The sequence below is a fragment of the Parasteatoda tepidariorum genome, chromosome 6 (assembly GCF_982258835.1).
Source record: "Parasteatoda tepidariorum strain Cologne lab strain chromosome 6, Ptep-v5.0, whole genome shotgun sequence".
NCBI lineage: Eukaryota > Metazoa > Arthropoda > Arachnida > Araneae > Theridiidae > Parasteatoda > Parasteatoda tepidariorum.
The window spans coordinates 85900146-85914616 of NC_141760.1; the positions used below are offsets into that span (position 1 = coordinate 85900146).

The window sequence follows — 14471 nt, forward strand, 5'->3', positions numbered from 1 at the left end:
TATTAAAACTGTTCAGAGAGCAAAATTCTGGTAAATATACTGTACTGTATAATGATAACATTTCATATAAGAAAAATAAATAATTCTGATAATAAAACCAAAATATACGGTATTTAAACCATTTATTTTGTAGTTTTTCCGTTTATAAGGTAAGGGTTTGGCAGAAATTCTGGTTTTAAAAATTATAGTTCTTCTAACCCCGCATATAGTAGGAAATACAAAACTGAGAGTAAATTTAATCGAATAAATTATTCTTTACCATGCTGTAATGTGTCTTATAAAATTACCATATTTTGCCACTTTCACCAAATTTATCGTACATTATAAAACTATATTTTATTGCTAATTTAAAAAACATAATTACCAAAGCCCTTCGGAAAAATTTCCTGAGTTTATTAGTGTTCCCATAGATCTAGAAGCACGGTATATCTTAGAATATTCTGGTAGTTCTGACCATACTTTTTTTCTCGGAATACGTTTTTCTTGCGAACAAAAAAGAAGAGAAAAATTTTATTTTTGCCAGACTTAGACAAAAATTGTTGTTCCCCTCCCTTTAAAAAAGTAATGAGTTGAATTTTCAGTGGTAATATACCAAGGAAATAATGCTGGTAAAATTACCGTACAGTATGTTAATGACATTTGTGGGAAATATCACCATAATTCTGGTTAAAGTCAAAATATACGATATTTAAACCATACATTTTATTATTTTTCTGTTCATATAGTAACAGTTTACCAGAAATTAAGGTTTTCTGAATTGGAGTTCTTATTACCACACATTATTGAAAAATGCAAAACTGAAAGGTAAATTTAACCGGAAAAGGGGTTCTTGTGCTATTCTAAGTTATAATGATAAAATTAGTGAATTTTACCACATCTACTAAATTTTATAACACATTATAAAACCATAATTTTGCCAGCATAATTACCAAAGTGCTGCAATAAAAATTACCGAGCTTTTTGGTGTCACAGAACAGAAACATGGCCAATATTGCCAAATTCTGGAAGCTTTGACCATACTTTTTTTCTCAATGTAAAAATTTAAGACAAAAGTGATTCACCTTACGTTTTTAAAGAAATAAAAACAAATCTTATATTTAATAAAGCTTCTGCGTATTAGACTTCTTATTCTATGTAATGCCACACATACTTATAAGCAGTAGTTCTCACTGAATCAATTCTTTTCTAATGTTTGGAAATCTATTTTAATTAAATTTTTACAACTTGCACTATGGTGCACATCTTGCACACACCTATCCCGTCACATCTGTTTTCTCTCTTAATTTTTTTATTATCTTGTTCAAGCTTGCTCCTCTTACCCTACTGGTTTAACCACCTTCTTTTGTTGCAACGAGTTTGTCTCTTTATTTTTCTACTTTCATTTTGTGTTTAGACCCTGACGAAAATTTTTATTTATGAAATCGAAACTAAAGCATGTTTATTTCATTACCTTTATTTATGTTTTTTCCACGTTGTTTTGCTTTATTCAAAACAGAAACCTTCTATTAGCTGCAGTGAGAACATAGAAAAAGTTTAAAAATAATTGCATTTGTCGAATTTTTAAGTTCGTCGCTGAAGTGTATTATTTTTATCTAAAAACAAGAGACTACTTAAATGTGTTTAATGTGTTATTTTTGTCAAAAACAATTTTTTATGAAAAAAAGTATAGAGATTATGTGAAAGTTATTTTTGTAAAATCAAGGTGCTATTGTTAATATACGTATCCTAAATTTGAGATTTCGTTATTTTTTTTATTTCTTGACATGACACAGCGTGGATTTTAAATTTTGAAAATTTATCTGATCACTAATGATTTACAATGGTTTCACGTACAGTATATATCATAATATTTAAACATCACAATAATTACTATCTTTTAATCTACATTTTAAAACAGATATAAGAAATCTTTCCTTATAGATTATGACTCTTATTTTGGAGAAAAAAAATAAAGAAAGAACATTTTTGTCACATTCTTTATAACACATTTCTCTTTATTACACAAAAAATATATATTTTGCTTTCAACAATATTAATTACAATTAGAACACTAAATTGGAATTTATTATAGTTACTGTTTCTATTTTTATATGTATCTTATAAATTAAGATAGTTCATGAATTTGATAGTTTATGAATATATTTTGGTGTTTTCTGAAGCCAAAATAAATTATTTCAATTTTAAAAATGACAAAAGTTTAAAAAAGATTATCTTTTAAGAGTACCATTTGAATGTTTAAAACAAAAAGTTAAAAAGAAAATATCAAAATTTCGAACTTACCTTAAATATTACTTTTTTTAAGCGCAATGAACATTACAACCCTAATGTACAGATTATTTACCTTTTTCTTCCTGATTAGCAAAAATCCCAATAACAGTGCAGAGAAAGATTAATAACCTCATTTTCACTCATCTGACTTAACATTTAGAAAATAAACAGTTTTCACTCAATGTTTCTTATATTTATTCAAAGGAATTTCTGAGAAATTATTTTTCGTCATTGTTCTTTCTTATTTAATCATTAAACTAAGAACAATGGATTGTCGAAGAAAAAACGTTTGATGTTCGTAAATTTTAATAGCTTTTTAAGAAAATCCTTTTTCCTGTCGTTTTTGTTTTTCTTTTAATTATTCAATTATATTTTTAAATCAAATAAAATTTTATTTAATACAATTATATTTAAAATGTATGGATATTTAAGGATAATTTTCTTTCTTTATTTATTTTAATTATTTTTTAAACATGCACTAAATGCGTTTTTTCAATTTCCACGTGCTTGGTACATTTTTTTCAAAGACTACATATTTTTTCATTCCTTGAATTGAATTCAACTTTCGTAGAAAAAACTGTTTCATGATAAAGAAAATAATAAGAAAGCCTAATTCCGCAATCAAAGAGATAAGTGAGCGACAGCAAACAGGCAACTTAGCTCCCGCTTGTATTTAAAAAAAAAAAAATTTTATGACGTTATAATTAATGAACGCAAAATTAAAAAAATATTTCTTTACAAAGTCCATTTACTACTTATTTTTAATTTGAATTTTGAGCAATTTTAATCAATATAACTCATTTATTTGTTTTAAAAAAGGGCGCAGCTATTGAATTCCCTATAAAAATGCCCACACTTTTCTAAATAAAATATAAATATAATTGTAATTATTATTACAATTATAATTTAATACTTATGGAAACTAATAACGCAAGATGATTGAATGAATAAATGAATATGCATAATAAATTTTTCACACAAAATCACATTATTTATTAATCCAAGATTTATAATTTTACAAATGGTTTTCAGTATAAATATTTACAGGGTGTTCTATACTGACATATATTTAGAATACACACTCAATGCATATATTTAGAATATTTATTTAAAATTTAGTAGAAACATTAGGGATATCAAATTCCCTATCCATTACACATTAGGGTTCTCAAATCTTATTCAAGCACAAAAAACATTGAAAAATCCTTCAAATAACTTGTGAATAATAACTAAAAGCGAACTGATAAAATTTAAATCAGCTTGATTTTCTGAGGAAACTTGGAGATAACACTCCTCTATTTCTTCCGGCAATCAAACAGGTTTTGATGATTTCAGCTCTGTTGCCCTCAAAAATTATTCTCTTAGTTGTAATTTTGCTACATCAAATATATGTACTTTCACTTGATTTTAGTTTCGAGGATTTTTAAAAAAATATATATAAGGGTAAAATTTAGAGGACACGCTATATAAAATACTAATTTGTGTGAAATTAATATTAACTAGAATTGAATTAATATTAATTAGGTGGTGCCACTGAGCAAAGCTCGTTTTACATTGACAAGCGACCATTTTTACTAATTTAAAATGTCATTTCCTCCTTTTCACAATCAGTCGCAGACACCATTATTACAATTTTCAACCAATTTGACTAAAACTTGCACAGTTTAGTATGCCTTCAGCTAAAGTTTATTTTAAATATTATTTTAAACCTGGATTTGTCTCAAAAATCTACAAAATTCTGTAATTGAATTTAAAACTGTGTCAGAAGAAATAAATTCACACAGCACCTTCTTTATAAACAGGAAACGATTAGAAAAAAAGATAAGATGAAACAGACTATTCCAAAGATTAGTTATTCTTTATTTTTTTCTTATAAGAGCGTGTGTTCTCTTTATAACACTTATCATGCTGATTTAAAATAAAATGTTTCTTTATCTCTAAAATTCGGAAGGCTATCATCTGTATGAAAGAAAAGGATTACTAAATTATCAACCAATGAATTTCTTCATATAATATAACAATTGTCCTAAGCATTAACATTCAATAAAGAAAGATAGATGGAAATAAAAATGTACGGTTCGCAACATTCTATGAGCTAATTCGTTCTTCCAACGTTTTTAAATTAGTTACATGCTATGACAACAGCTGGCGCTGCCTATTATTAAAGTAATAATACAAAGTTATCAGCTGTACGTATCATTACAACGAAATCAGTTTCATAGAAGTTACATAATTTTGCCAAAATGCACTTCATTGTTACTTTAATTGACAATTATTTTAATAACGCTGTTTCGGATTTTTCTCAGTTATTTGCGCCATCTGTTAACAAAATGCGTAAACAATTCTGAAACATGGTAACAATAAATTCTGGTTTCATATGCAGAATGCTGAAAACTCATTTCGAGCTCCTCCCGTTCTTCTTAAGTTGCTTTTACAAATCATCAGCTATATTTGGAATAACTGGTAACACAATAAAAAATCATTTAACACAACCCTACGAGAAAATTATAGGACACAACTCTGAACTTTTACACAAAAAAATTTTTTTCTTTCTGTTTTTTCTATAATTTTAAAGCATCAGCATTGTTATTATTTTTCCTTTTTTATTATCATTACAATACAATTTGGTACAATTCATGTCGAACGTAAAACAAAAACAATTTTTTAAAAGTTCTAAAACAATATTATCAATTAAAATTTGTAGATCTATTAGCCCTTTTAAAATTTTTAATTAACATATTTTCATACTTTTTTCTTTATTTTGTATTACTTTAGGCCACAGTAAGTGAGCATTTTTAAATTTAGCATTTTAATAACTTATGCTTATGAAATATAGCATGAAAACTTATGGCATGAAACATTGAAGTTTCTTTAATTTAAAAAATCAATTGTTGTTAAATTGTTTATTATTAATGAAAGAAAATAATTTAACTACTTTTATTGGATATCATATTTTAGTACATATATAATTCTGGTTTTATAATAGATTCTATAGAAACTATTAGACATTTTACAATAATTGAAAAATAGCAATATATATTTCACTTCTAACAAGATCGTCAAGAGAACAATGTATATAAAAGGCACCGGTGTTTCATCTATGTCTAATAGTTAGAGCAGTAAAGAAAACAACTTCTTTTGCAAGTTTCAGTCAATTTATTCATTCGAAACCAATACAGATTGAAGCAGAAAATATTTTTTAACACAGGAAGCTCCACAATCAACACCTTTTTAATATTTATTCTAGAATCCTTATTATTGGAGGGTGAAAAAATTAAAAAAAACGGGGGGAAGGGTTACAAAAAGGGCAAGATTAAAAACATCACAAACTGCTCTATTGCTTAATGAACTTATGAAGACGAGAAATATGCCCGTCAGAGACATCTTCAAATTTTATTAGCCAATAATGATGGCTCGGATACTTTCATATTTTTAATTCCATTTTCTTTAATAGCGATTCATTAGATTCTGTTAACGTTTTCCCTCTTACATGTTAGTGTCCATACTTCGATGAATAAAATTATTTTTTGTTTACTTTAGATAAGGATTCTAAATTAATGTATTATGAGTGAAAAGTACGAAACAATCTTTATATTTCGCCAACTTTTGTCCATTTTTTTCTGCACTCCCCGGTGATTGCTTCGTCATTCAGGAGATTAACCCATCATTCTCTGATCACACAAGATTAATCTGCAAAAAATATTGAAAACATGTGTATTCATTATTTTACCTATAAATCATTAAATGCCTTTGGGAGCTAAATGGTTCGCCCTCGAAAAATGCCTGGTATTTTTTTTCCTTTCAAAATATTACATTAAATAATAATTCACGATGTTATGTGATTTAAATATTTATTTTAAATAAGATATCCCTATCAACTTAAAAAAACTGTACCGAAAAAGTTTTAAACTGTATATTTTAAAAAGTTTTCGTGTATCTAAACATCATTATTGGTGGCAGCAACTTTACACCAAATTAGTGCTTCACTAAATGTTCCACTACAGCAAAACCAAGAATAGTGTTTCGTGTAGTAAAGCTCTAGATAGTTCTTTTTCACTATTTGATGAAAATTTGCCAGTTCACTAAATTTATTTAGTAACACTAAACTTAATAATTGCAGTATGTATGATACACATAAGAATCAGTTAAGTTACTTTTACGATGCAATCTAAAGCAAGAACCATAAGATCAGGATGAATATAAACAATATTTATTAAAATAAAATTAGTTTGTTAATCAAACACACTCGCAACACAGACAAAATATTAATATCAATTAAAACAAAATCGAAGTGAATAGAAGTTAAATATTATAAATTTTATTTGTTACAATTGGCACATTTATGTAAAAATAATTAGATAAATACATTACTCGTAATATTATACTACAACTAAACACATGCATTCATTTTATAACAGTATATACGAGTTGTTTGCCAAATCAATCCGATAAGGCGACGGAAATAACTTAGCAAATAATCGACCGCAATTATTTTTCATCAATCAGGTAAGAGGATTGAAACTTACCAGGCATTAAATGCGCTATGATGAGTTGGTCGATTAAATCCGATGAGAAGAACAGTTCATGTAAACAAACTACCATCTTGTTCACTATGTTGAAATCGCACAATTTTTAGCCTTAAACTTTGAATATGGCTTAAAAGCATTTGTTCAAAACAAGCCCTACTATTTCACTTAATAATTTAGTTAAATAGTTTAAAAATACTACAACTATATTTCCCAACTTCACGGAGATTTTGCCTTTTCAAAAGACAAACTTTTTCACCAACAAGCAACGAGTTGCAAATTGGTGAAAGCCTTCTGACCCATTGGTACTAAGAATTATCTACACCTTTTGAAGTGTGTAACATTTGATTCGGTATCAACTTGAAATAAAGTAATCATTCCCACAATGTTTAGAGTCTTTCAGTAGCAAAACGGATAGACATTGCACCATGAATTTTACTGAGTATAAAAAGTTCTCACACTTCTGTGGAGGACTAAAACGTTGAAGTAGTCCACTTTTGTAAATTTTGTTTAATTAAGTTAACAATAAAGTATCATTTAGAATCTATCATTTCATTTTGAGATTAATTAAAAACAATTATTCTTACCAAAATTTATTTTTTAGTCTAAATATTAGATTATGCTTTATTTTTATATTCAAATGTTAAATAAATTCCTAAATAATTTATAGTTGTTATGGACTTAACTAATTTAGCACCTAAACTTCTTATTTTTTCAATTGAAAAAGTAATATAAATATCGAGATATAAGTATATATTCATTTCTAGATTTGGTAAAGATAGAAAGTTTAAAATTGATGGAATGTTCCATCATGTTTCCCAGTATTCTATCAATTATTTAATGTAGAACATTTGATAATTGATAGAATTAAATTGACATTTAGTATCCATCATTTAATTTTGAGATGAATTTAAAAAATTACACTTACCGAAATATATTTTTCAGTCAAAATATTATATTTTGTTTTATTTTTGAATACAAATGCTAAGATAGATGTCTGAATAATTTATAGTTGTCATGAACCTAACTAATTTAGCACTTCAGTTTTTTCAATTGAAGAAGTGATATAAATGTAGATAAAATAAATATGATAAAATATCATTTCGAGATTTAACAAACATAGGAAGATTAAAATTCATGGAATATTATTTTTTATTTTATAACTGTCGTTGAACAGCCGACCCAATTTTTGGGTTTACGACTACTAATGTTCAACTCTGTGGCCTTTTAATTTTGAACCCAATCCAGAAGACAATGGAACTCCTGGATCAAGTATTGGGAGATCTTTTTGATGGAACTGAACCGCATTTGCGTTACATGGAGAGGAATACCACGAGAACCTCCCACGGTTAGTCTGACGACAAATCCATAATCCGTCTACCACTGAAGATATTTCACGTCAGCACTGCGGTCGGTGCATGCCGGATGCGGAAGTGGTATCAACCAGTCATCGCCGAGATCGAACCCCGGTTCACCTCATTGGAAGGCGAACGCTCTATCCCCTGAGCCATCGCGATTCTATGGAATATTATAGAATGTTTCCCCGTATTCTATCAATTATATAATGCAGAATATTTGATATTTGATAGAATATTAGACTGTTTGATAATGTATAATGCCTTCAAGCAATCTTTTAAGTAATAAAATTTCTACAAATAAAAAAAGTAATTTCGTCTTAAAAGAGTAATTGTGTCAGAAGCTTTTTTTTTTAAAAAAAATTGCTCTTAGACATAGAAATAATGCATTTTAGTTTTTCTTCCTTCATTTTATACGCACTCTTTAGTTTATTCCCGTGCTATAAATAATATATCAGTTATATATAATATATCAGTGGAATTATTTTATAATCAAAATACAGTTACCTCTTTCAGTTTTACACACTGCTTCACAGTCTTCTAAATCTTGAAAATTGTTATCATTTCCTTCGCATCCTGCGTAAATAAATTCCTGGCATTGTGAAATTTCCTTATTGTAAAAGAATCTTGAAAAATTTTGTGCACATGAGCCGATTTCTTTTTCCTGCTGACAGGCTTGCGGAAGATGAGGAGCTGAAAAATATGTATTGAAGTTTAAGTTTTGGACATGAAGAAAAAAGATGAAAATTAAAAATTGTTATCTGGATTTTTATATGTGGCAGAGAACTGACATGACAAACTACTTTGAAGAAAAACAAACTAAAACAGCATTTCAAAAAAGTTTTGAAACATAAATAATTTTAAGTAAATAATATTAAGTAGATAAAATCATGTTTTCGAAATAGTTAAAACTAATTACAATATGGAAGCAAAAAAAATCGTATAAATTATACATAAAAGTCATACATGTATTAAACAAGCATACCGATTCTCTTATAATGACATGAGTTCCTCACCACTATACCATACCACTTGGTAATATATCTTACTCTGAGTTGCTTCACTCGGCTAACGTGGATTTCCCAATTTTGATTTTCAACTTTACTTTATTTTTAATTTTTTTCCTTGGCAACATAACGTTTTCTTTTTCAAATTTAATTTATTTTCTTCATTCACGTCTAGCAACTTGCAGTATGTTAATTTTTTCCACTTTTAATGACTTCAAATCTAATTAGATTTAAAGCTTTCCCTTTTTTAAATATAAATCATATTTGCTTTCGTATTTACAAACAATAGAATTTAAAAAAAATTGTGTGAAAAAATCTACTCAAGGAAATTTTCACTTCTTTTCTTGTTTTTTACTTTTAATTTATTTTATATTTTTATTCATTTATTCATGTCTTTTATTTAATTTTATTTTCATTTACTTTTTTTTACTTTCTTCATTTATTCATTTTTTTATTTGGTTCATTTAATTTATAGCTTTTTATTTGCTTTCTTTCATTTTTATTATAATCTAAATAATATTCCTTAATTTGTTGTTCTATTGTATTATTGTTTATATTCAATTATCATAGCATACTTACTCATTCCAACTCGGCAAATTTCTTTACAGTCTTCTAAGCTTTGAAAGTTATTATCGTTTCCTTCACATCCTCCATAAATAAATTCTTGGCATTGGGCAGTATCCCTGTTGTAAAAGAATCTTGCAAGATTTTGATCACATGGGCCGACTGCTTTATCTTGCTGACAAGCAAAAGGTAGACGAGAAACTACAAAAATGTATCAGTTTAAGAAGAAGTTACAGAGAAAGAAAAAAGAATTAAATTCCATTCTACATTCGATTTTAATACATATATGTTATTCATAATAATGTTTATAAAGTTACATACAAATTTTAGAAATATTTTGCTTTTCAAAAAAAAATCAACTTATCGCAAAGTAGTTAAAGCGTAGTGGCACTTTGAAAATTAATTCGTGGCCTTAAGAACGTTAGAAAGAATAACACTGTTGTGCAAACATGAAAGTAAGATTTTTAACTAAATAAGTTCACTAGTTTATATTTTGAGCTAGGGCGAAACCACGTGAAAATTGAGTTATCTTCGAGACGAAAGTTTTGAGAAAGATTCTGGCTGCAGCGAATAACAATGGTACATGAAGGTACATATAGTATAATGATCTGTACCAACATTTCTTTGAAGAGAGGAGGCCTCCATACGGGTTACCATTAAGAAAAAATCAGATCCCTTAGTAGTCCAATCGTAAACCCCCACTGCGCAGTTTATTTTCGTTACGTCGAAATACTAAATTGAGCCATGTGGAAGCCTTCTATCTTTAAGGTGTTGTCTATACAGGCTGCGTAGAGAGGCAGATATTATACATCATATTGAAATAAACCACTTCAAATTGAATTCAGAATAGACATACTATCGAATGGACATATTCCATATTTAATATTCCATAAGAATAACTTACATATTTTCTCATTTTAAACCAAGTAAAATAGAATACGAACCAGATTTAGACCCTGACTAAGGTTAGTTGATTGCGTTATTGAGGGTATCGAAGTACTAAAAGTAAACAACTAGAACACTCTGGGGAGAAAGAAAACAGAATGAAGAAATAAAAAAAAAAGGCTATGGCCCTCAAAAGGCTGTCAAGTCAATAAAGAAGACGAATTTGTGTTTACGTTTAAAGTATGCTGTGTAAAAAAACATAGCATACTTTGACAATGAGAGAAATTACATTACACTGTAAAACATTCTGTATCAAATTACGGTAAAAATACCGGTATTCAGGTTGTCGGTACTTCTTACCGTAATTTTTTTTTTTAACCGGAGCATGTTATTGAGCCAAAAATCTGATATACTATAAGATAGACAATAATAATTACCGTAAAATCACTGAATCACTCTAATTTAACAAATACAGTAAAACTTACGATATAATATTTTACAGAAAAAATGTATTTTACGGATGATGCCGGTACTTTATACCGTAATTTGATCCGGAATACTTTACTGCGCATCTTTATTTGATTTTAATTTAATTTGGATATTTTGTTTTGTACTTTCGTGCATGAGTTATAAATATTTTTTTTCTCCATGAAACATATACCTAGATCAGTTTGACAAACTGCTTCACAGTCTTCTAAATCTTGAAAATTGTTACTATTTCCTCTGCATCCTGCGTAAATAAATTCCTGGCATTGTGAAATTTCCATGTTGTAGAAGAATCTGGAAAAATTTTGATCACATGTGCCGACTTCTTTATCTTGCTGACAAGCAAAAGGTAGATGAGGAACTGAAAAGAAGACATTGAAATTTCGGTTTTAGAACAAGAGTATTAAAAATATTTAATAATGCTTAAAAGTCACACCTATAAAGTATGAAGTTTGTAACAAAATATTTTGCCTTGTCAAAAGATTACCATTTAATTCACATAAAAGAGCTAAAGCATATGTTAAAGGTAAATTGTAAACTGAATAGTTATTTACAGATAATTAAAATTATATTTTTCAAACAGTAAAGAAAAATGGTTTCACTATTTAAGTATAAGTCACATTTATTTTTGATTAAAATCTGTGTTAAAAAAAAAGATTATCAGCTGTACCAAGCTGATTTTAACTGTGAACTAAATTTTTATATAATGACTAAGTAACTAATTTAAATTCCAGAAATAGATTTATAAAGTTTATAATACAATTAGATAATTTTGAAGATCACTACATTTCTTAAGAAGATTCTAGAAGAATAAAATTTACTGCATATCACACAGATAATTTCGATAATTCCTTAAAAAATTCTGATTTTAAAAAATTATTTTAACATATTATTTTTTAAAAATATGAGATTTTAAATGGCATTCTTAAAAAAGGACAGGTAGTTTTTCACCTAATATATACACCAATATTTAAAAAAGACTATTAAAAAGATCATTCCTGTTTTCAAGAAAACATTTTTAGTTATAAATGCAATATAAAACAATGTAAATTGCATTTTAAAAATCAGCGTAATGTACTCAAATATAGCATCAATAAGTTAATAAGTCATTAGGTTACATCTGAATAGGAAGTAAAGCTTCTAAATCCCTAAGTAAACTGTGAATATTTAATGCTTATCAAAATTAATATGAAACGAATAACGGAAAAAGCTGTTATTGTCACAAATGCGACTTGCCAAAACCAGTAAGCTTTGCTTCCGTAGAACCAAGCTAATTTAAGGCAGAGGGGTGAGCCTTCTTGCTTTTCTATGGCGCCATCTATGGCCAAGAATACGACTTTGCCACACACATTCATCACAGCCCATTTTACAGGTTTAACACCTTCACACACCTTTCATCATTACAGATATAATCCAATTTTTTCAATCCCTTACCGACAGAGGTATTGATTTGTTATGGGAACTTTTAGGACTTCATGACCCCAACAGATTTAACATGTACCAGTCACCATTTTGTCTTCGACCTCACGGTCTCTCGGACATGGCACTGACGTCCTGTCAGCCAAACTATTCTGACTCAAGACTATAGTGAAACATATAATTTGAACTTAAAATAAGAACTTCTGATTTCTTCACAAAAGATATAGAAAAATGTGAACATGATTCGAGTACCCAAAGAGCGACACTTTTTATCAGTACAATATACGAATGACAAAAATTTATATACAGGTTAGATAGAAGAATTTTGGAAAATTTGCTGGTTGATATCCAAAGTCCCACTGTCTTCAACGTTTTCTCTTGCTTTCTATTATGCATTAATTTCTTCATTTTATTTTCGATTGGCAACTGTGAGCTTTTTATTTTTATGTTCATACTCTATTCTTAAGTTTATCATTCACAAGTAGTTCTGACTAGGAACATCTTGTTTGGGCACTTATTTTAGCTTTCAACTGTACTTAAAAGCTAACAATTAGTCATTAACATGTTTTACTTTTAACGTTATCTCCACAAGTAGCCTCACATTCTTCTAATGTATCAAAATTGTTCGCGTTTCCACCACAACCTCCATATGCAAACTCTTCACAACGTCCGCTAGTTTGGTTGAAGGCAAAGTTGTAAAACAATGCATGACATAAACCACTGTCCACAGGTAAATTACATTTATCTGGCTTATCAGTCTGCTGTGAAATAACATCTGTAAGAAAATTTACAATAATTTATAAAATATGAGGATTCAACCTTGTCGACATAAGTTATAAACTTTTACGTACATTTCTCGAAACCATAAAAGCAATGACATATCTCCTTTCTACCCAGCAAACAAACATTTAGGGCATGATGAAACACATTGTGAAAATTCATACACTGTAAAAATTGTGGATCAAACTACGAAATTAACTACCTACGATTCATCCATAAAATTGCTTTTACTGTAAAATCCATTTTTGCCGTTAAATAATATACCGTAATTTTTGCAATAATATTTATTCAATTCGAATGATTCATTTAATTTACTGTAATTATTTTTTGTAAAAATAATTACAGTAAATACAGTATATCAAATCTTTTGTTCCGTAACATGCACTGATGAAAATAGATCTTACGATAAAAAGTACCAGCACCCTGAGTGCCGGTACTGGTTTGGAAATTCGGATTAGTATTACTAAAAACCTACCTGACGGCCCGACATCGTCGATTGAAACTGCTACGGCTAAAAAGAGTGGCATTGGCCAATAGATTGAGCCGGCATCATCACCGATAGCATATTGACATTGGCTATATGGCACATTGTTTGCTGTCAAACCCATATCATTATTTACATGATGTAATTATACCTGCTCTTATCAGTTAAACCAGCCTTATCTGAATTTCTTCAATAGTGACCCGATGCAAAAAAGGATGCCAGTTTATACTGGGTAATGAACTGTCCAAAATCTTGATTCTTTTGTTTATTTTGATGCGAATACTGCTTATTTCTAACCACTAAAAGTAACCTCTGACCAAGAAGAGTTTTATCCATAACTTTCAGGAAAATAATGTTACTCGCTGAATTCTAAATAATTTTTATGTTGCTCATTTTGTTTTCAATAATTTTTAACAAATGCTTAATAATTTTTAACATATGCTTCGAGCTCTTATCGAGCCATAATTCAAATATTGTGTAATATATATATATATATATATATATATATATATATATATATATATATATATATATATATATATATATATATATATATATATATGTGTGGAGCATCGTTTATACGACGATCACTTATACGACGTTTACATTTATACGACGTTTTAGTGTGGTCCCAAATCATTCCTATTCATTTTAATTTAAAAATATATCGTTTATACGACGCACAGAATCGGTTATA

The 14471-nt window shown here is 28.2% G+C and overlaps 1 protein-coding gene across 1 annotated transcript in view; it reads right to left on the reverse strand.

The window, feature by feature from the left end:
* LOC107448408 (papilin) overlaps positions 1-14471 on the reverse strand; it is a 36372-nt gene that overhangs the window by 17445 nt on the left and 4456 nt on the right. The window contains exons 3-6 of the mRNA XM_087166924.1: positions 13082-13285; positions 11267-11452; positions 9736-9921; positions 8657-8842 (exon numbers count right to left, since the gene is read on the reverse strand). Coding sequence (XP_087023050.1) covers positions 8657-8842; positions 9736-9921; positions 11267-11452; positions 13082-13285 — 762 coding nt within the window. The remainder of the gene's footprint in view (positions 1-8656; positions 8843-9735; positions 9922-11266; positions 11453-13081; positions 13286-14471) is intronic.